The sequence below is a fragment of the Charadrius vociferus genome, unplaced genomic scaffold (assembly GCF_000708025.1).
Source record: "Charadrius vociferus isolate BGI_N301 unplaced genomic scaffold, ASM70802v2 scaffold201, whole genome shotgun sequence".
Classification (NCBI taxonomy): domain Eukaryota; kingdom Metazoa; phylum Chordata; class Aves; order Charadriiformes; family Charadriidae; genus Charadrius; species Charadrius vociferus.
In genome coordinates, this window is record NW_009646936.1 from 248,983 (window position 1) to 272,805 (window position 23,823).

At 37.1% G+C, this 23,823-nt stretch overlaps 1 protein-coding gene across 1 annotated transcript; it reads left to right on the forward strand.

Moving 5' to 3' along the window:
- The first annotated feature begins 699 nt into the window (after positions 1-699).
- Positions 700-23,059, forward strand: CRYZL1 (crystallin, zeta (quinone reductase)-like 1). The gene is made up of 12 exons (XM_009894879.1): positions 700-765; positions 3,657-3,734; positions 4,271-4,343; positions 4,988-5,032; positions 9,209-9,277; positions 11,430-11,563; positions 12,389-12,500; positions 18,674-18,772; positions 19,530-19,651; positions 20,119-20,224; positions 21,908-21,953; positions 22,664-23,059. Exons 1-12 carry the CDS (start codon positions 700-702, stop codon positions 22,761-22,763), a joined length of 1,050 nt encoding a protein of 349 aa, XP_009893181.1. The 3' UTR covers positions 22,764-23,059.
- The last annotated feature ends 764 nt before the right edge of the window (positions 23,060-23,823 follow it).

A 23,823-nucleotide genomic window follows, 5' to 3' on the forward strand; every position in this document is an offset into this window, starting at 1 on the left:
GGGCTGGGCCCCGGCTGCCGCGCTGCTCTCTGTCTTTCTGAAAGGCGAGGTGCTTCAGGGCGGTGCCTTCAACCTCAGGCGTGCCCTGAGGTGTTCGTACTGGGTGCCAGAAGCAATATAATGGTTTTCAGCTTCTCTACTCTGTGCTTTTCTTTTTCCTGTAACTTGAAGCGACCTCTTTTTTTTTTTCTTTTCCCTTCCTCACTCCAAAAGGCTCTTGTTTATTGAGGACAGCACATGCCGAGTTGGGAGAGGAGACCAACAACCCTATATAGTAAAGTTATAAGCAAGGTTCCTTGTATTCCTGCACTGGTTATATTGCCCTTTGCGCTGCCTTCGTCTGAGCTAGTCAAATTGTGTGCCTTCCAGCCTAGGTGGCAAACAACCCATCTACTGCATTGGACAATCAATTGGTAAATCCTGTGTATCATTTGTTGCCTTTTAATGTACATCCTCAGTCCCTAGGTTTTTCTATATTATCATCAACAATATTGATGTAACCTGTTGCAGGTGACACCATATCTTGCCTTATTTCTTGATCTGTTTTAGAACTTGTGTTGGAAGGACTCATAGGCCCTGTGTTGCTTGCAGACAATTGCCGTTCTGCTTATAAAGTAACATAAAGCTGTAGTTACTTGTTTGCTCTATAGCTACTGCATGTATTACAGTTTGCTTGCTGTGTCTTTTTTTCAGATCATTATGAAGGCCTTGTATTGTCAGCAGAATTCATCTGGAGAGGAAATGACATTTGTCTTCCAGGAAAGAGTGAGTTCTGATCATAATAATACTATTAAATCATTCAGTGGAAGAAGAGAGTGTGGCTGAACGCCACGTGGGAATTGGAACGCCTAATTCTTCTGTAGACTTAAAAAAGAACTGGTGTAATCCTTGCACATACAGGCAGGTAAATGAAAGTAGGGGAGGTGTATTTTACCAGCATCATGCAGCACTTGGCAAGACCAGTGATAGATTTGTCTGTGCAGTTTTTGTGTCCATATTTTAAAAGCAAGTTTTGCAGGCATAACAAATGAACCCTGGCTTTGTATGGATTCACATCTCCTGGTTGGATTTTCTGGTCACTGAAAAAGTAGAAATATAGCTTGAGAAATTTATCATGTTTGGAGTGTTCCTACTATTATTTTCTTTCTTCTTATGAGTTCTTTGCTCTTAGTGAGGATTGAGATCATAGTGCAGCCTTTTTCTCAGAGACATTTATAAGTCTCCTTTGTCCAGCTACCTATCTTCCTATAACTTTAAGGAACAACAAGACGACAACTCTTTTTCTGTCAATTTAGCTGAAACAATTGTGCTAAAGAGTCTTTTATCACTTCAATGTAAACATTATTTGGATACATGTGTACACATGAGCTTGTGGCATAAGGCTAAAATAGGATGTGAGCGAATGCATATTGATGCAGTGTGGGTGTCTGAACAGTAGAAGAGTGTTTATATGGTTTTCAGGATGTGAACCTGTGTTCTTAAATCTCTTATAGGTACAAAATAAATTGCTATAGATACCTATGTATACCTGTGTGATATAGATAACTAAATATACCTATGAGCCATATATCAAAATGGAACAGTATAGTACTGGTGAGAATCTTGCCTGAGCAGCTGCAAAGTCCCAGTAATAAAGCACATCTAACAAATTGCCTGGAGAGAAGGATGCAACGAGATGAGTGATTTTGATACTACCAACCTGCATATTCATGGAGCAATCTTAGATCTACTTAAACTGATTGTGAAATTGTGCTTGTGCTGAAAAAGTTTGTTCACCTTTCAGCAGCGCATTTTTGTTTTCTCCCTTGTAATGGTTTTAGGAGTCATGCAGCTATAAGGTGAGCTGGATCAGCTTACTTATCCAGGTGAAAACTAGTAATTTGTTACAAGTTAGTTCACATTGTTGCGATGAGTCCATGATCGCTAGCTCCAACACAAAGGAGGGGATGGGAATAAGTAGATGCTGGCAACAGGCGAGCCAGACAACTCTTGTACAGTCTGAGGTAAGCTAAAGCAGCTCTTGAAACAGCACTCCCGCACATAGACTTTGTCGGCGTACTTGCCTATTTAAATCTCTTCAGACAGGAACTGATTCTGCAGGTGTCTGTGTAATGACCAGCACTATGGAATCGTCATCTTAAATAGAAAGAAATACTGAAAAAAGTGAGAAAAAGGAAAGCTAGTTGGCTAAGGAGACCTTAATAGAACAGTAGGTGGATAACAAAAAGTCAGTAGCTTGGATGAAGAATTTCCGTAGCAAATCTTCCTTATATGGTGCTTGGTCAGTTCCTAATAATGACATATTTAAATTAGGATGGCTGGAACCAGTTCACAGCACAAACAATTCATCGTCTCTTTTTGTTCTTAAAACTTGTATTCTTTTATAAAGAAAGGCAATTTTATTATGCGCATTGTAGCAGTGCTTAGTTTCATTGAGCTATGCATACCAAAAGGATAGTTCCAAAAGACAATATAATCTCAAACTTATATAAATTACAGAAGTCCCATAAATTCTGACTTTTTTTTTTTTTTTAAACCAGAGATGCAGCATTCATATAGTTCAACAGTTTAATGGTTTTTCTGTTTTGTGGAACAAAGAGTGAGAACCCACTTTGGTTTGTTTGAGGAGCAGGAGGTCAGCCTGACTGGCAAAATGCCTTGCAATTTTAAAGGAACAGCATGTGTTTAACTCAGCTGGGGTGAGAAAAAGTTCAGCTCAATTTTCCTGGGACAGAGGTTACCGTTCATGTTGCTAAGCCTAAGAGAAAAGCAACAGCTGTTTCTTGGGAAGAGTTTAAAAAAAAAAATCAAAGAAAGCTTAAACACTTACAAATATATCTTAACTTCAGAAACAGAAACAAAGTGCTGTCATGACTTTCTGGTAAGTGTTTCACTTTCAGTTCCAACAGACATCTACACTGCACACTTCGTATAGCATGGAAACACATGATTTTGCATCCAGTACCTGAGGTAGCTCTTCAACAGCTATGTGGAGTCAGCAGTCCAGAACTCAACTTGGCTAATTAAGTACTTCAAAGTAGCAGCACTCAACTACTTAAAATCATTTCAGATGTCAATCCTAAAACCAAAAGTTGAAATAGTAAGGGGAGGCTTCATTAGCAGAACACTTTTGTATGTGAGTTAGCCATCATTTGTGGGCCAACACCAATTCTTATCAGTGTTGTTTCTTTGACACCATCTGGACTACTCAGTAAGTTTAGTCAGTATAGTATGTCAGACATTCATGTCAAAATTCTCTTAAAATTCTCCATCGCTCTTGCAATATAGTTCTGATATTAAAGATCTGCCTCCTTCTGCTTTTTGGACAGACTCTGGGGGGGTAATTACATACAAAAATTGTTTCAGATAAGGGTGTGATATTTAACTTGCAGAAAAAAACCCAACAGAAAAATAATGTCAGTGTCTGTTGAGATTTAGTAAGGTCTAGCTGTCAGTTTGTAATAGTAATATACGTGTATTCAAAATGGTGGTGTAAATCCATTGTGATATCAGCTCCCTTTTCATTGAAAAAACATTTCTTGTCCTGACTACAAAACACTCTAAGACTCTGGAAAAGTGCTTTCAGGAGCTTGAGAGGATCCTAGCAGCACATTCACGTTACATTGTATAATGTAACATCTGTAAATTTGTCCTAGGAAAACCTTCCTCCTACAAGAGACAATGATGTGAAAGTACAAGTTAGAGCCTGTGCACTGAGCTGGATAGATACAAAGGTATTTGCTGCTGCTGCTTTTTTTTTTTTTTTTTTTTTTAATAAAAGCTAAAGGTGTTTACAGTTTCCGTTGAAGATCTAAGCCGGGGCCTTAGTTGGTAATTGGCACAATTCCATTTATGCCGTCTGAGGATACGGCTTTACTGCTGAGAAAGAGGGCACAGGATTGATGTGGTATTCTTGCATATCTCTTTAAATAAAAAGCACCTGTGATTTGGTTCCTAATTCATGGAGAAAGATCAGTTGTCACTTGTGAGTTCTCTTACAGTAAATCCTTTTTATCATCCTCTGCATGCTGACTTTAAGTCACAGTTTGGCTTGCTTGTTCGTAACTGTTTTTATTTTTTTTATATGCTTCTAAATTTAAATACAGAAAATCAATGCAAAGGTTTTAATATTAAATGAGGAATGTGTGTACTTTTTTCCCCCAGATAACATTTTGGTAATGGCCCAACTTTCTTACTGTGAATATCAAACACTGTAAAATGATATGCAAATTTTGAGCCTTAGAATGTTGTAACCATTATTTTCATTTAGCTTCTGTCAGAAATTAAACTGGAGAAGGAGCTTCTACCTGTTGGTCGAGAAATTTCTGGAGTTGTATTGGAAGGTAAGTCAGTATAATTGTCTTGTGAGGGCATGGAGCAAGAATTAAGGTTTGGTAATCCAGAACAAATAAATATTGTTTGTATGGTACGCCTTCAATAGTAGGAACTATTTGCTTTCTTAATGAGGCTTCCCCTAAGTCAGTAATGACACTGAAATGAAAGAAATAAAAGGAACTGAACTGTAATTCCTGAATATCTGTTCAGAGTTTAAAAAAAAAAAAATGCACAGCAGCTTTCTAAATAAAATATAGTGAGACCTTAAGATATTACCTGCTCATGCTATAACAGTCTTTAATTTATTTCTAAAAATCATTTGTTGGAATAGTGAAGACAAAATAACATTCAGGAATTTCAGCAGTGTTTCACTGACATATCCACCTTTGATGTGTAGTTTAAAGCCTGGCTCTTTCAAACACATATACATGTGTGTACTCGCACGTAACTGTTTGTGGATGGGGTGCCAAAGTTTAGTGAATTAAACATTTGGGTTTGGTATGTACACATTTAATAGGAAAAAAAAATCACTAGCAGGGTATGTTTTTAGCCTTGTGAGCTAGTGATAAAAAGTGCTTTCAAATGCATGTTCGATTTCAGCTATAAACATTTATCTTCATACCTTCTTTCCTCCTTTTTATATATTCCTGAGTTGGAAGAAAGGTAACCTTTTTTCAGCCAGATGATGAAGTGGTGGGTAAGTTAATGCTTGTTTGCCTTATCAACTAATACAATTAATAATCTTTTTATAATGAGTGGCTGAGGTTATAATCATTGGTAAATCTACAATTAGACATATATTTTCAAAGACTCAAGTAGCGTTGCATGAATAACCTCTTATAAATGAGAATTCTAGTCTAAAAGTGTTCTCTTAGGGAAGTTTTTTCTTTATAAGAATGGAAGTTCACGTCCCCAGCTAATGTAATCTGTCATAGTCCTACTGCATTCAGCAAATCTTTTAAGAATATAGACTTGGGTCCAATTAGCCATGCAGAGTGAGTATTCTGAAGGCAACCATCTGAATATATACACAATTATTTGTATTTATAACACCATCTTGATGTAATTAATAAGTATCTTTTGATTTCTGTGGATGATACAAAGTCTAGGCTTATTTCCTCCCTTCTTGAGGATGATATAAAAATATACCTTTACCTGCTGGTGGTGTATCTTTTCTTGAAGCGTACTGAAGACTTCAGTTTCTTCTAAGTCATGTCAATTGCTCTTCAAGTAAAGAAATCGAGAGTGGTCTTAATTGAGACATGAAAGTAGGTTCACCAGTTCTACTGGATTTTCTGAGTTGCCAAAAGCAATGCATGTACTCAGGTGTTTTGCTAAATATAAGGCCACATTTAAAAAGAAACACTGATTCAAGCAGCTCATTTTCCAGAATCTTCATTTTCACTACACTTTAGAGTTCTTGAAAGTGGACTTGTTTCCCCCCTAACTTAACCACAGGGAGTCCATGCTTTGTGATCGTGCTATGACATTATTATCAGAGAAGCCCCATCAGAAAGGAAAGTGGTAATCACTGTACTTTTTTTGTTCGTTTAAATCAGACTTCCAGGTCAAAAATCACACAGAAAGTGTTTGGGGCTTTCCTTTGCTGGTAAAACTTTGGCAGACCTTTCATATCCCTAGCTTAAATCTAATGGAATAAGATGTGTGATTTTTATTATTTATTCACCACAGACGGTGTAATCCTTTCGCCTGGGAGTTAGTATTCCATTTTATGGGATGGGGTACAGAACTGTCTTTGCTTTGTTTAATAAAGTAGAACAGTTATGGCCAGGCATTTTCTGGTCTTGCATATGAATTAACTTTAAGCTATGAATAGTATCATTATTGTGAACAGTATTGCTCATTTGGTTACATATCTTACTGACATATGCCGCATCTGGTGAGTATTTTAAAATAGTATTTGTGTTTCAATCGCCTCCTGTTGTAGCTGAAGCAGTACAGTTTCAGTAAGTAGTTAGGGAAAAAAAATCCTCTGAAAATATGTCAGTAGACCTGAGAGGTCTAAGTGACGTTCTAAATGGCTGTGGGAGGGTTGGCTTTATTTGTGAATTAGGACTTCATTCCATTCTTATTAATTCAAATGGAGAATAAGTAGTTTGAATCAGCTGAGCTACTTCAGTGTAAATCTGACATTAAGGGAATGGAATCTGTACTTGGGTCATAAAAGAAGCAGATTCATTTTGTCTGAGACTTCTGTTGTCTGCATTTTTTTATTCTTGAATGCTGAATCTTTTCAAGTGCAGGTACAGAAAAGTCAGAATTACATGTATGGAAATAGAAAGGTACAGAAAACAGCATTAAATATTTTTATCCCTAAAAGAAAGAAAATGCACTTTAAATACTAAGATCTCCTAGCATTCCCTTTCAAACAGCTGTTCAACCTTATGCATCCAATATAGATGCTATAAAGACAAAAGATAGAAGCAAAATATTTCTATTTTGCTAAATCTTTCCTAACAAGCACACTTCCCAGTTACTATTGCTGTGCGTTTATACATAGTTAACAAATGAGCAGATTTAAAAGCAAATGAGCTATTGCCAAATGTTTTGCTTTGTTTTGCTTACCTGTGTGTTTAATAACACCAGACTGTCCCAAAATACACAATTGATAGAAAAATATTTCTACTTGAATTTTACAAAAAAACCTGTACTTCTGTCAAAGTTTCCTTACTGAGTTTAACAGTAATAATATGGTAATACAGTCCTTATGTATCTACTCATTTTCATGTAAGAATAGTACTGTGCTCACTGGAAGTACTTGGTGTGTTAAATCATTAATCTATTCCTAAAATCATATCAAGAATTGTTTCTCGCTTTTGAAGTTTTTCTGATCCTTCCTTAATCTTCCAGAGGAGATTTCTCTGTCTATATAGTATATTCCTCTATACATAATCATTTGTTTCGTTAAGAAAAATACAGTAGTAGAACCTCAGACCAGCCAAAAATATTTTGGTTTGAGATACATTCTTGACTTCCTTTCAGAATTACAGTCAATTTTATTTGTTGCTCTCAGAATCTTTTAGCAATCAATGGTGCCATGTTCCAAGTGCAGGGAAAAATATTCTGAGTTAAATTGGCACAAACACTTGGAGACATGAACCTAAATATAAATCTAATACCTGCTTAGATTTACTGGTGGTTAGCCAATTTGTGTGTCAGTTCTCCATACGCCCTGTTACTGAATATATAAATAATCAATGCACAAAAGCCCTATGCTATCTGGAGTATTTCTGACACATAAGGTGAAAAATCTAATTTTGCACTTGTCTCAAATGCTTGATGCGTATACTATACATAAAATAAAGGTCTATACTTCATGTTGGCGCTTCAGTAAGCATTATGAGGTATACTAAGGGGCATAGTTCTTTAAGATGCCATATGTCTTTCCCTCAGTATAAGGATCGTGTTTTTGTGAATGGTTTTAGAGACCCTGAAATCAATGTGAGTTGACGGCAATGTACAATGACTCCTTGGAGGCTGTCTTGAGTGTTAGGAGATAATGTGACTTGTTCCTGAACTTTTGCATCTGTCAAGAAAAGGAATGTCTTCATGTATTATTCATTTTGTGTTTTGCTTTTTCTATAGTAAGCTGTTAGAAGGCAAACTGGTTTAGGTGCCAAGGCTATTTTAGTTTACTATAAGGCTATCTTTCTTAACATTTGAAATACAATATTGTATTAATCGTCAAAATCCAAATGATACTTTAGGCTAGAAGAGTTATTTCTTAGGGACATTCTTTCATATATGTTTATATTTTGTATGTTAAAATAAGGATTAGAGGATGACTAAGTTATGAAAGTAAGATAGAGTTGACAGTGATGTTGTAAGAAAGTGTTCTGTTCTGAGATTCTTGCCCTTCTTGCATTATTTCCTAATTGCACAATAGCTGCTGTAGACAGCTACTTTAGACTTTTCATTAGCATTATTCCATAGATAAACCCTTGAGATACCTGCAGATGTATACAAGCACTGTAGGGTAACCATTTTTTAATGGGAATTGTGAAAGACTGGAAACAACAGCCAAATTTGCTGAGGATTTTAAGCCAAAGCCCTTGCTTTGTTCTAAATGCAGTATAAGATTTGGATGGAAGAGGGAAGAAAATACTGTTTTACAGATGAAAAAGGGTACATACATTCAGAAGACTGATTGGATGCCAGAATGTACTGCTCGTGGATCATCTTCCTTGTCCAGTGGAGGAAAAAAGCACTGTTATGACCTGGATGGATTTCTTTTTTTCTTCTCCCTGTTTTGTGTTTGCTTTCTCTGTCTTCCATGAGCGTTACTTTTCCTTCAGTTCCTCTTCTCTATTCCACCTTTTAAAAACTTACACTCAACGTGTTCTTGTTTGTTTTTTCCTCTACTTCTTTTTGTCTCCTTTTTGCTGTCTTTGCTAATAACACACTTACAAGCATCAGGATGGAAGACTAGAGGTATCTGTAGTGTGGCTTGGTCTGTGCCTGTCTGCAATACGAGAGCTTGGATTTCTTCTTTGTTAGCCATGAGTAGAAACAGGAGCACTCATCAGAGTGAGAGCAGCGTGAAATGAGTTCAGACATGACTTAACAAAAATTAAGCGTGCCAGTAGCAAAAAACACTCAGTAGTGTCCCCATTCTTTCTCTCCCCAACCCCAAAATGCTGTTTGGAGCATCTTTCGAACCATCTTGTGCACTGTACCCATAGAGATTACAGGCTGTTACCTTGCCAAGGTTTCTTAACCGGTCATAAACGTGATGAGGGCAACTGAACCACAGACCAAGTGGGACTAGCAATTTCATTAGGAGCTTGTTTTGGTTATAATGTCTGCTTGTTTGAAATGAAAGGTCTATGTTCTTTTTTTTTTTTTTTTTCAGGAATTTTGCCCCTGGATTCTGAAGAGTCTGGTCTTTGTGAAGTTGTTCTAGTTCATGAGCATTATTTGGGTACGTAGTTCATATATTTTGCTAATATATACATTTACTGTATCTTTAGACTTCAGTTTAGCTTTTCTAGAAGGGATCTAATTAACTTGGACCTCTGGGCAAACTTGTTCTGTATAGCAACATTCAGACATTGTCTACTCCACCTGTTCATAGAAGTTTGAATACTGTGTACTTTAAAAGGCTTTTTCTTTGCTGTTATCATTTAACAGGTTAATGTTTTGCCTAAACCACACAAGCTTACTTTTTTTTTTTCTCATTTTTTCCCCCCTTCTAGCTTCCCTTTTTGTTGCTTCATTGTCTTTCTACTTTTTCCTCACCTCATCTGTCACAAAATTAAATGAAGAGAAATTTGCTTTTTTCCTCACTTTAACTTAATCCAGGAATATTACTTGTGACCGAACTAACAGATGGGATGAAGTTAGCAGACTAGAAGCTGGAGAGAGGAATTTTCAGGGAATGAAGATTGGGGAAAACATAGTGTTGAAGTACTCTTTTCAATTATTGTGAGTTTCCAGTTCTCCCTTTCTGGGCATAGAGTACTTTAATGTGTAGAATGCTAAATTTGGGAATCTCTGTGCTTCTCCCAAGTTTGTTGTGTTACTTTAAACAAGCTACTCGTCTGCTCATATTAGTTTGTATTGTGTTTTTGTGACTGTCCATGAATTCGACCTGTGTAGTTATGAGGTGACTCCTTTAAATTTGTTTATACCAAACCCAAATCCCTACTTTATTGTGTAAAATATTGTAAAATATCCTCTGCATGTGTTTGTTGGGTTTTTTTTTAAATATATGAGAGGTAACAAGTATTATTTATGTTGTGACCTGTGCAACCTGCTGTAGGTGAACCTGCTCTGGCAGGGAGGTTGGACTAGATGATCTCCAGAAGTCTCTTCCAACCCAAACCATTCTGTGTGATTCTGTGTGACTTGTTTGAAGATGAAATCTTCTTAATTAGCTATGACAGTGTTTGGAAAATAAATCATGGACTCATGGAAATGAAAAAGTAAGGTTGATTCTTTCTAACACTTAAAAGTACAAATCAAGCAAAATGAAATCTAGAGGTCTGTGCTGCCTTATCACTATTTACAGTAACTATAGGCAGAAATTATTGGTGACTTCATATTACCTTCAGTAGCTTGCTTTGTGCTAAGTAGCATGAACTGGCACACAAAGTGATGATGCTGACTATGATCCCTGGAATTCTTTTCCAGCGCACTGATAAATGATCCCAGGTGATTGCATTGCTTATGTTGTTTTATAGCTTCACCAATTCAGGCTAAACTGACAGTTCTTATGCTTAAAGGGACAGACTAAACTTTTCCAGTCTTTTTCCTTTCTAGTGTGCCTCAAGAGGATTGTGCTTACTTAGTTCAGTTCTATGCTAGACTCTCAGCTGGGCTATGATGATTTTCTAGCTTGGTAACAAGGTCTCTGCTAAATCATGTAAATTGCTTACGTTAAAAATGGTGTTTGAACTTGTGATTTCTAGTTAACGGAGTACTTCATTAGCGTTACCTCCCCAGGCTTTTAAGCGTGTGGGTAGAATGGGAAAACTCTTAAGCATCTTGTACATAGAGACAACAGAAAACAGAAATGACAAATAATGTTATCTTGACCTTTATCTATCTTAAAATGTGTTACAACCTCCACAAGCTGTTTATACCAATGGATTATGAAGTAGAAGATTCTAAACTATACAGAAAGAATTAGGAGCTCATGGGTTGGAACTTACATTGTATACTCTGTGTCAGAATTATCTTTGTGAAAAGGAGAAGAGATCTCCTCAGATAATTTCTGTCAGGAGGGTATGGTAGGAAGTGTCTCTCTCCCGCCCCCCCATTTTAAATATTATATTTGTATTTGAACTTGCTTACAAGAGTGCTGCAGCAGCAAACTCATTATTCTTGAAATAACAATTGCCTTTTCCACTTTGACTCCATGTAGCTAACCTAACACTGCCATGAGTCACAACATCGGAATATTGCCTTTGTGAAGTATATCATAATTATACCTGTAGATGGTTTGACTCGTGCCATTTTCTTTCGTGTTTTAGAAATTGGTGAAGTGTAAAAAATAATTCTGAGTGAAATGTCAGGGACTTGCTTTTTTTCCCATCTGTTTTTTTGTTTGTTTGTTTTTTCCCCAAACTTAGTTCGTAAACCAGAAAAAGTTTGTTGGGTTGAAGCAGCCGGGACTGTTCGTGATGGTGTCCGAGCATACACAGCTTTACACTACCTTTCCCATGTCTCTCCTGGAAAAACTGTCCTTGTAATGGATGGAGCAAGTGTAGGTAACAACTGTGCAATACTAACAATTTCAGAACAGAAAGATTACCTCTGCCATAAATAACTATCTTATCACCAGAATGATTGGATTTCTTACAACATACTAAACTTATCAAGCCTTGTATTTTACTCCTGGCGGTGCCATTAACTTAATGGATTAATAGGAAAGGCCCTCCCACATAAGATAGTGAGCCAAGAATACAGTCCTTTACATGTTGTGTGGGTAGTAAAGAGAAGTGGTTCTCTTCTGGTGTTGTACATTGACATAGTTTTACCCTAAGCCCTCAGGTATAACTGAAGGAAAGTGCCTTGATTTTTTTTTTTTATTCCTTTCCCACCACTGCTTTTTAACTTCTCTTAGATATAAATAATTTCATTTGCATTACTGCAATCATTATTGCTAATGAAGATGTGGAGCTTGCCTCAGCCAAGATTTGTTAATGTAAATGTGGCTGGGGCTTTTTCCTTGGTAGCACTTCTTCCTTCAACAAGCAATCAAGCCCAAAGCTACAAGTTGCAATTGCAGTTATGGTACTTGTGTTACTTAAAGTAGACTCTGAGCTATTTTGTTGAAAAGGAGAACTAGTTAACTCCTGAAAGTTTGTTCAGCGCTTCCCAGTCAAGGAAAAGCCTTTTTTGCCTCACTTGGAACAGAAGTAGATCTGTGAATATTCAAATTCTTGGTTCAGATGTGTTCTGTTGAAGGAGTAAGTTCATTTCTGGATACTCTTCTGACATCTCCTGAATGTCCTTTGCAATATAATGTTTCTTAAACTGCATCAAATTGTTGGTCTAAATAAATTCATCTGCCTTTTTTCTTCTACAGCCATTTGGTACAATAGCTATTCAGTTAGCACAACACAGAGGAGCTAAAGTGATCTCTACTGCATACAGTCTTGAAGATAAGCAGTACCTGGAGAGGCTTAGACTTCCTGTGGGTAAGCTATATTCTTCAGTGCTAAAGTTTACACTAAAGAATGTCTCAATTTTTTTTTCCTTTTTAGTCTAGAGACTTGTTTCAGTAGCTGAAAAGTGAAATACAAATTTATAAATAGTCTAATTGAATAGTTTTAAAATTTATTCTGTACTCTATAGGTATTTAATTTCTGTTTCAGGTGTATTTAATGACCTTTTTATTCTTCATTTAAATTGTAATGACTGTCTCTCAGTACTTTCCATCTCACACAATAGTGCTTGAGTGCTGGCTTTTGGCCTACCTACTCAAGAGGTCTTTTCATTTTATAAAATTGTTGCTTGTGAACAAGAAGAAAGCATTATTAAATCACCAGTATCGCAGTATGTAATCTAGATACCTAAGCCAGAGTTCAGATATAATCACATAATAGAGATACCGTATTCATCAGACTCAAATTACTTCTAATAGTATTTTATCAAGCTGTGTGGCAGCTCAGTTTCAAGTGCTGTCGTAACTGTAGCTGGATGCTCAAAGGTTCTGCATTTTCCTATTTTCCAAGTGAGCTTTGGATTAGATGTAATACTTGGATTCATCTATGACTTCTGTTTCTTCTCTTTTATACTTAAGTTTTTGTGGGTTTTTCCCCTCAAAATCACAGAATCATAGAATGGTTTAGGTCGGAAGGGACCTCAAAGATCATCTAGTTCCAACCCCCCTGCCATGGGCAGGGACACCTCCCACTAGACCAGGTTGCTCAAAGACCCATCCAACCTGGCCTTGAATGCTTCTAGGGATGGGGCAGCCACAGCTTCTCTGGGCAATTTGTTCCAGTGCCTCACCACCCTCAGAGTGAAAAATGTCCTCCTAAAATCTATTCTAAACCTCCCCTCTTCCAGTTTGAAGCCATTCCCCCCTTGTCTTGTAACTACATGCCCTTGTAAAAAGTCCCTCTCCAGCCTTCTTGTAGGTGCCCTTCAGATACTGGAAGGCTGCTATAAGGACTCCTGGGAGTCTGCTCTTCTCCAGCCTGAACAACCCAGCCTGAACAACCCCAACTCTCTCGGCCTGTCTTCGTAGAAGAGGTGCTCCAGCCCTCTGGTCATCTTCATGGCCCCCATCTGGACCTGCTCCAACAGGTCCATGTCCTTCTTATGCTGAGAGCTCCAGAGCTGGACGCAGTATTCCAGGTGTGGTCTCACGAGAGTGGAGTAGAGGGGCAGAGTCACCTCCCTCAACCTGGTGTCCACGCTTCTTCTGATGCAGCCCAGGATACAGTTGGCCTTCTGGGCTGCGAGCACACATTGCCAGGTAATGTTGAGCTTCTCATCAACCAACACCCCCAAGTCCTTCTCCTTAGGGCTACTCTCAATCCATTCTCCAGTGCTATTTGGACCATGGGAGAAGACTTTTATGTAAAAGCTACTAGCTCCTTTCCTGATGAAACTTTTTCTTATTCCAATGCTGCAGAGTGGAGGAAAGCAGAATTTTTCTTTATTCAGACAGTTTTAAAATGGCATTGCAAAGTCCGGTTTGATTGCAGCCCATGAACTTTGCTGTACAGTGAACAGAAGGTTAAAACTAGTGTCTGATACTTCCTCCTCAAAATACAAAGGCTGCCCCAGTACAATCACCAAGTTTATTTTTCAGTGTATGATTTTTGTTGTCATTCAAAGAAGTATAAGTAAGAGTAGCTGTGTCTCTTAAGAATATCTCTGGGGGGAAAGCATTGTGTAGTCAGTTATCATGTCTATATATATATCAGTCACATCAATCAAAATGTATATGGGTTAAGATGAGATCTGCTTAAAAAGATAATGTCAAGGTTAACTGTCCCTGACTCTGACTCCTTTCTCCTTTGTTGTTTTGCGTAGTAATATTGTTAGCAATCTTGGCTTTCCAAATGGAGAACAAAAACAGTTTTCAAAGGTCCTCTCTTGTTCTTAGTGACTCACTAAAGTCAGGCATTGCTGATGTGCAGGTGCACATAGTATTGTCTTTGTGTTCTCCCTGCTGGCTCAAGAATAGTAAGCTAGCAGAGGGATGAAATAGGCCAGAGAGCTGCTCTTTAGACACAGAGAGAACAGAGTTCTTGTCAATTTTAATTCCTTTCTGGCTCCCGAGAACAGAACTGGCAGTGGAAGCACAGAGACAACACAGTCTGCATGTGCATTCTGGGGCTGCACGTTCACACACATCTGCGGTGTTGGGGAGTGATTCACTTCCAGCCTACCAAGTAAGCATTTAGCTCTTCCAGTAGTGGCTTTGGAGTGCTGATAATGCAGCAGGAAGTGGAGTGCTGTGCAGAGGTTATTACACAAGAGTGGGGAGAAAAACATTTTTTGCTTTCTGACCTTAACGATCTCCAACAGGGAACTGCAAAGTTTTGCGTTGGAAATGTACTAATTTCTTCTAAGACCTGGCAGACTTATTTCTCTAGATTTCTCTATTACCTCTGTTTTTTGCAACTTCGCAAGAAAGCTATTTTTTCCTTTTCCTATTTCAGAAGGCTTTTTTTTACTGTAATAGCAGACACTACAGACATCAGAACATAAAGCATTTTTGTGAATGCTGTTGATATTAGAGATTTGTTACGCCAGCTGTAACAGGGTGAAGGAGTAAATACAAAAAACCTAAAACTTCACTTTGTAATGTTTTATGGGTATATTTTGCTAGTGGTATGCAAACTTTATTAGCAAAGAAAGGACTTGACAATTAATTTTTTTATCATAGTCCTGTTAGCACATATGAATATGACTCTGGGTTGCTTGACATATTTACTTTTTGCTGGTATTTTTAAGTTATATGAATGTTAATATAAAATAAATGCTCTAAATAACCCAAGCATACCTAGCTAAGATGGCTTCTAACATCTGTGGATGGAAGCTTTTTCAGCTTTGTGCTTGTTTTGGAGAGCCATGAGGATGATCCGAGGGCTGGAGCGCCTCTCCTATGAGGAGAGGCTGAGAGAGTTGGGGCTGTTCAGCCTGGAGAAGAGAAGGCGCCCGTGAGATCTTATAGCGGCCTTCCAGTACCTAAAGGGGCCTACAGGAGAGCTGGAGAAGGACTTTTTACTAGGGCATGTAGTGATAGAATGAGGGGGAATGGCTTTAAACTGGAAGAGGGCAGGTTTAGATTAAAGATTAGGAAGAAGTTTTTCACTTTAAGGGTGGTAAGGCACTGGAACAGGTTGCCCAGAGAGGTTGTGGAGGCCCCATCCCTGGAGGTGTTCAAGGCCAGGCTGGATGTGGCCTTGGGCAACCTGATCTAGTGGGAGGTGTCCTTGCCCATGGCAGGGGGGTTGGAATGAGATGATCTTCAAGGGCCTAAACCATTCTGTGATTCTATGATTGTTTAGCGTTTTTTTTAGTTTTTTAGCAAGAGCCTGTCAGTTGTCAATGACCAGCAGTTTGTGTTATCGGTGTATAGCATAACTAGCTGATTCGTAAAATGGCTGAATTAATAAAAAGGCCATTGCTTATATGGCTCATATATGTTCTTGTTTTACAACAACAGGAGTTTAGTTTAGCAGTTTTGCAAATGTTTGTGGAACATAAACAGGGGGGAGGGGAGGGAGGGAATTTAATTGCAACTTTACTTCAAATAAACATACAACCTGGGTACAGAATGGAAAAGAGAAAGAGTTAGTGTGAAAGCAAAAAGCCACTGTTTTTGTGGTTTGGGGTTTTTTTTTTGTTGGTTGGTTTGTTTTGTTGTGTTTTTTTTTTGGGGGGGGGTTGTTGTTTTTTTTTTTTTTTTTTTTTAATAAATATGATTCCAGTGCCTGAAGTAGAGGTTCTTGTTAATGTTTAAGGATTCATATTTAGATCAACAGGATGGGGTCTTTGCATGTCTTCAGTAGCCTCTGGAGGAAATATAATAATACTATGAAGGAGGGGATTATAACAAACTTTGAAATTTTAATGCCTATGTTTCTGACTGGAGACAGAATACTACATAAATAATGTGATGAGTTTCTGTTAAAGAATAGAAGAAAAAGTATATATACACACATATATATTTCTTCTGTTCCCTAGGTTACCCCTTTCTTTGTTTGGTTTGTTGTTAGATTTTAATTTAAAAAAAAAAAAAAAAACCCACAATATTGAGCTTTCAGTGGATATGTTTCTGGTAAGAAGTCCTCAGTGATTTCATGGCACTCTTGAGCATGTTCAATAAACCAAGTAGCAGATCTTTTGTGTGACAGTTTTTAAACTCTGTAGCTGAACTTACTGGGTGAGAGTAAACTCCAGTAGCAAGTTGTGGGAATACTGATACTTCTACTTCTCACCACTAGTGAAAGAAGAAACTGAAGCCTTCTTGCCAGTGAGAATAATGTTACTTAAGAAGTTGTGCAAGTCAGAGAGAAAGAAACTGAACTAATTTACAAAAGTTCTGTGAGAAATTTTGCATGAAGGATTATAGAAAATTGTATTATCATTTGTTGCCAGCCTTTTCCGCAGTGGAGAGAAATTGTTACAGCATTTTGCTAGGAAGGAAATTGAAGTGGATTTTGATAAGTACTGTTTGAACTGTTGCGTTAAGTTACAAAACTGGAGACTTTTGCTAAACGGAAATCAGAAAATAGTCAAAATGACTAAACCATTGCGTGCCTTTTTTTATAGTCAGGCTTTGAGTCTATTTAATCAGCATTATTCTCAAAAAGTGAAACTATTTGCAGAAATTTTATACCCTGTCAAATTGCCGGGTTAAGAAAAAACTTTAAACTTGACTGAAGAAACCAATAACAAGAGGTTATTATGGGGTTTTATTTGTATACGGGGAATGTGACTATCATTATTAAATTAATGTGACATCTTTATTAAATTATGACCATGTGTGTTCTCTTTAGCCAGATAATTTGACTTCAGTGAAGAAACAGAATGATTGACCTAAGAGTTTGAATGTATCTTATTATTTGATTGGAAGGAAAAAAAAAAAAAACCAAAACCCGGAAGCATTAACTCAGTGTTTGTTAATATTCTTCTTAATGACCATTTTCTTGTAATTTTTCTTCTCTCCTTCCTTCCCACCCCCGTGATTAAATTCAAGAAGGCATACGGCAACCTTTAGTGGGTAAGTACATATTGCAAATTTAAGTTTAATCCATTATGCTTTGAAAATGTGCCTCCAAATTTATTTGACATTGTTTTAATTATTGTTTTGCTGAGAAGTCTTTGGCCTTTTTAATTTCTAAATGTTTGTTCTACCTCATAACTATGAAACAAAACTAAAAACCTTACCTGCTACTTCTCTGCCCTCGTTATTCCTGATTCTGTGATTTATAGCCATCTATAAATATGGTATCACAGATATATGAGAAGAAAATGTATTAGTGACTTTCAGTTCAGAAATATTTCAAGAGGAAATGCAAATACTTCTATCTAAATATTTATTTAATGACCCAGAGAGCCATTTAGAGTTTACACATGTAGAAAGTAATATATTAATAAGTTTATCCATGCTGTGAGATAAGTAACGATGTCACTAAGCATTATTTTAAACAAAAGTTAGTATGCTAAGATTCAAAGACTTGTTGGAAACATAAGAAAGGTCAAGTCAGTGCCTCGTGACTGAATTTATTACATTTTTACATGTTTACTTCTGACTTGTACTGGGAGACAGGGCTCCATGCCAGGGAGAATAGGTTTTTATTTCCCACTGTGATGTGGAAGCAAGGGAAGGGCTCTGCAAAGGACTGGCAGGAAGTGGTGATTCTTACATAGAGTAAGGGAAGAAAGCTGTGCTTGGAAAACTCTCCCAAAGCATAACTGCTGTGGTTATTTGATAGATAATTTGAAAGTTGAGAGACGTGAAATAAGGTGCCGCCTTATCTTTTCACCACTCCCTTCTGCTTCAATAACATGACTAGTCACTCCAGAACTTGCTATTTTTGAAGTCACTTTGGCAAAGAAGAAAAGCAAACAATGAACTTACAGAAGAATTTATAATTCTTATAGGAGCATATTTCATCCTTTCTGAGCTAAACAGACTTCTGAATTTTACTGCTGCATTAAGCTAATGCATATTTTTGGTGTTGATCTTGCACTGTACTGCAAAATGAAAAAACTACTGGCTAGGGTTTTTTTACTTAGCTGCAAACTTGTAATACTGTCAGAAACTAGAAACTTCCTATTCTGCTATGAATCTAAACTCTACATTTTTACTGTAATTGACTAAATGTACCGCTCTTTCTAGCTCGAGTGATAGACGTGTCCAATGGAAAAATAGATGTGGCGGAAAGCTGCTTGGAAGAAACGGGTGGCCTGGGAGTGGATATTGTTCTAGATGCTGGAGGTATGTAACTGATGAAAATCTGGTCTTCAGAGCACCATTAGGTTTTTGGTTGTGGTTTTTTTTTTTAATTATCTCCAAGTAATATAGGTGGAGGCTGCATCACCTCAAATGATTACAGTTAGTTGCTTGTTCCCATTCAATTTTATGTATGTATCTTTACTCAGTAGATCTCCTTCAGCAAGATCTCTTTAAGATCTCCTCATACCACCCTCTAGTGGAAGCATCTAATACTGTTAGTCATCTGCTAAATTTGTCTGAAATTTTCCTCTATTTAAACCTGAAAAGAAAAAAAATGTGTTTAAAGAGTAGAGCTGTGACATCATTTTTTTGACATCATTTTTTTTTTATGCTCCCTTATTTTAACACAAAAATTACACCATAATCACCAGTACTGTCAACATGTATTCTAAAACAATTGTAATAATTGAAAAGTCTGAAGTTACTATTTTTAGCTGAAATAATAGAAGAATTTATTCCACTGAAATGTGTTAAAAGTTCTGTATATTGAATTTCCTAAATCTTCTACTTTCTCAGATATTCTCATGTGATTAACAGCATAATTTAATTGTAATGCTGTTCCAGACAGCCATCTTACATTGTGTGTATTCATATGCGTATATTGCAACTCATTTGTATCAGAATACATAGGACTCTAAAGAATCCCAAAATACATGGTTTTCAGTACAGGAAGAGACAGACATTTCATTCTGAACAGAATTTTCTTCTGAGCTCAAACAAATTTGTTCTTCCTCCCCAGTGAAATTATATAGTGCTGAAGATGAATCAGCTTCAAAATCACAGTTGCTGCCTCACAAGCATGATATCATTACTCTTCTTGGTGTTGGGGGACACTGGATAACAACAGAAAAAAATCTTCAGGTAAAGATTCTGTGTCAGTAAGTTAGTTTGTACCACAGTGTTTACATGGATGTGTTTGTAAGTTTCTGTCATGGCTGAATGGTTCCCCACTGTTAAATAACATCAGTTTTCACTTAAGAAAACTTTCAAATCCAGAAAATGGGAAGTATACAGCATTAATAATTTTTTTCCTTTGGGACAATTTTGGGGCTGTCTTCTCTAAGATCATAGTAAGTTATTTTAATAGCTTGGCTATGTTGACAAAGTTTAAAGGAACTATTTTGTTTGGCTCAGGGTATTAAACTTTGAGAAGACAGAAAAGTATCATTTAAAGCTGTAAATATAATAAGTTTGCTAAGTTTTAAGAATGGGCAAAGGATGTTTTGTTTCCTTTGGGTTTTTGTAACCATCAATATAAAATAACCATTTAACCTTTTTTTTTAATAGGAAAGTATAACTAAACATCATTTTTCTTCATTTTGTTTAAGCTGGATCCTCCAGATAGCCATTCCTTGTTTCTTAAAGGAGCCACAGTCTCCTTTCTGAATGATGAGATATGGAACTTATCCAATATACAGCAAGGGAAGTATCTCTATATCCTTTTGATGGTCATTTTGAATACTGACTGCTAATATGAGTGGATGGAAATATACCCAAGAAACCAACTAATAGATTCTATTCTACTCAGTCGTGTAACCACAGGCTTAAAGGTCAGCACAGCTAAGCATACAGTGTAACTAAAATATAACATACATTCAAGTTTTAAGCTAGTCTCTGCATTCCCTCTAAATAAATGTCTCTACATACTTCATTAAAACCAGTGCTGAAATAGAAAACACACGTTCTGGAGAAAATGCAATCTTGTGATTCAAGATTGAACCAATTAATGGAAGATTTGATTCTGTAAGTTTTTATATTATGCATATGACTTTTTGGAATTTTTTTTTGTTCTTTTGGGCAGTAGATGCATCATCTGTAAACCTTAATGCAATCAGTTTAAATGTAGAATCTAAAATACTTTGGCTTCATAAGCTTTTCCTTATTTGCAGTGTTATGTATGTTAAAATTTATTGAGCAAAGATGCGGGTGCTGGAAGAGGAATGCTGCCTCCATTTGCATTACCTACATTTGGTCTTAAGTATCTGGACTCTGAGCTTGCTACTAGCATGACAGTTTTCACTGGATCACTTCAAGTAATGGAAAGTTTGTCTGTTTATGGCTTTAAGGAGCCTCCCTGTGCTGTACTGCACTGCAGATTAAGATCTGCTGAATCACTTTTGCAGTTTAGCAGAACGGCAGAGGCAGGTGAGGATTTAGTCATTATATTTGTGAAACGACTGACTGTACTGCAAAGAAGTCGTCCCCTCCTCCACTAAACTGCAAAGTAGATTGGGCAAGGTCAGGCACACAAAGGAAATATTTACGGGATGCAGGTTGTCATGAATCGTTTTATAGTTTGGTATTTTTGTTGAATGCTTACTGAGTAATTATCCACACATAAAAAGTAAGCTGACTAAACAGTAAGATTTCTTCTGTCATCTCCTGGGGTATCTTTAATAACAACAGCACATTTTACCACAACAGGCTTTAAAGTTGAAAGGAAAATTCTGCTTTTTTGTATCTGCGTATCTTGAGAAATTTTTGAGCATATGGCATTAATATAATCTGGAGAAATTGCAAGGTGATCGCTTTTTAAAATGGCTTAAGCTTCAAATATTAACCAGATTGCTCTTAAAATGAAGAAAGGAATTTTTTTTTTTTGAGTTCCGTATAAACCCTAAACACAGCCTCATCTGTTGCATTGTCATGAATGTTAGCCATTAACTCAAAGATCCCTTACAGATGCACAGTGGTGCTCCAAGAATTTATGGACTCTATGTTCCCAGCTTTATTTTGATTTTTACCTCAGATGTCTATATGAATAGTAGGGATAGTTAAGTGGTACCAAAGTCTGGCCTCTTCACTCTGCACAAAAAAAATGCAATTGCTGTTCTGATTGATGAATGTTGTACTAGTGTGGGCTGCATTTTGACGGTCTTAACCCTTTTGCTTTATTTTTCAAAATTCTGTTTTCCGTTATGCATTTCTGCATACTATTTCAGGAAAGGAGGTTTCTGATATATAAACAAGTGCATAAATCTGATCTAAAGATTGGAATTCCGGTTAATTTTCATTTTGCCTTGATCCTGCTGGTTTCGTATCAATAGAGGATGCTTGCCAGCAAACATGATTATAGAAGGCTTTATCTGTTGTTACCTTGACAGTCCTCTTAGATACCCATCTTAGAAGATATAATGGAGAAATTATCAAGCAGCATTTTCAGGTGAGTGATGTGATCTTTTAAATTTTTTTTTTTTTAATTCAGCATTAGAAGTAGAAAACTCTTGCCAACACTGTATTGCAAATTTATATTGGGATGCTCAGGAAGAGATACCAGACATATTTTATATGGAGCAGTTTATGGACTATTTCTGTTTATAGCATATCAGGATAAGCACAAGAAAATTTGGTAAACCCCACGATTTTGCTGTGCCATATACTATGTCAACATTTAACAGAGGCAGCACTTTTTTTTCTCTTTGTGGAGGAAGAGCATGTATCTGGCTGCTCAGCAGTGTGTCTGATTGAAAAATAGTGTTTGCTGTAAAAGATCATATGTCTGTCTAATACTCCTCTGAGGAGAAGAGTGACAGCTTCACTAGATATGAAGACTCCCATAAAGAGGTGGGAATGGAAGATCCTTTCTCTTGATGCAGGATAACTGTATTGCTGTTGAGCAAAAGCCTTGCCACCACCACTTTCCCCTCCCCCCCCCCCCCCCTAAGAAGGATATCGTTTAATTAACTTCTGTTTCCTGTTTGCTTTAGGGCTCTTCCCCTTCTTCTGTGAATCCAAGCAAAGCTATAAAACTTTTATTTTGTTTAAGGAGCAAAGTTTACATAGTGAAAGTAAAGTCTATAGCAGTAGTCCTGCAATATTTCTGTTGATCTGAGCATGCTCACCAGACATTTTTGACCTATTGTTCCATTTTAGGCCTCAGCTGGATGAACCAATCCCATTGTATGAAGCCAAAGTTTCTATGGAAATAGTTCAGAAGAATCAAGCAAGAAAAAGACAAGTCATCCAATTCTGACACACAATTTCCCAGTTTCTAAGCCTGTGGAAGATAAAGAAATGTAATGTATTTGAGAAGTAAATTAGTTTACACTTTCAAATAATTCTGTAACCAGACTTTAAACATCTTTTGTACCTCAGCACAAATGGTCTGTGAAGGTCCTGTGGCTTTTTTTTTTTTTTTTGATTCAGTTAAGCAGAATGTTCCCAGGCTTGACACAAATCTTGTCTGCCCTGCCCCAATTACAAATGTCAGTAACATCTACAGGCAAACTCAGTTTCTGTTGGTTTTCAACCATAAGAAATTAAAGGGGGGGGTGGTGGTGGTGGTGGTGGTGGTGGTGGTAGGAAATCAGGTGTTATTGGTACTCCGTTCTCCAGCCGCTACCAAGTCACCTTTATACTTACCTTTTGCCTTTGACTGCATTGAGACTGAGCACTCTGTGCTCAGTCTTTAATCCACATTTAAAATTTGTAATTAATTGAAATCAGCATTGGCAAGAACGGTGGAGGGGAAGGATATGATATAGTAAGAGTTCCCCCCACAGCTGATTTTCTTAATTTTGGCAACCAGGCAGTAAGCCTAATGAATCTAGAGTCCATAAGCTGATAACAATCGTGTCATTCAGATGTTTGAGGCACTTTATGTATCTTGTTACTGTAACACTATCTTTGCTGTCTTTCCAGTAATACCCTCCTGTGCTGTACACTTTCACTTCCCCTCTTTTAACCTCAGTCCTATGCCAAGCACAGCTCAAATCTGTTTATCCAACGTCCTCCATTACCAGTCAGGAAGAAACTGCTGCTTTTCTTTTTTCAAAGCGTGTGGCTTCCTACTTGCTCTTATTTGAGAGCAAAAGTATTTTTTCTGTTCAACTGTGTTATTCATTTTCACTGTATGGGTGGCTCCAACAGTGGACACCAGCACTTTAAACCTGTGTCAGAAGCTGGAAGTGAAAATCGAATATCTAGAACCATGGTTAATCTGTCTTCTGTCATTCAACAGAGTTGTAGTAGGTTCTTGATAAATGATCCAAGGGAAGCCTATAAAAGCATGAGTAAATCTTATTTTACTGCAA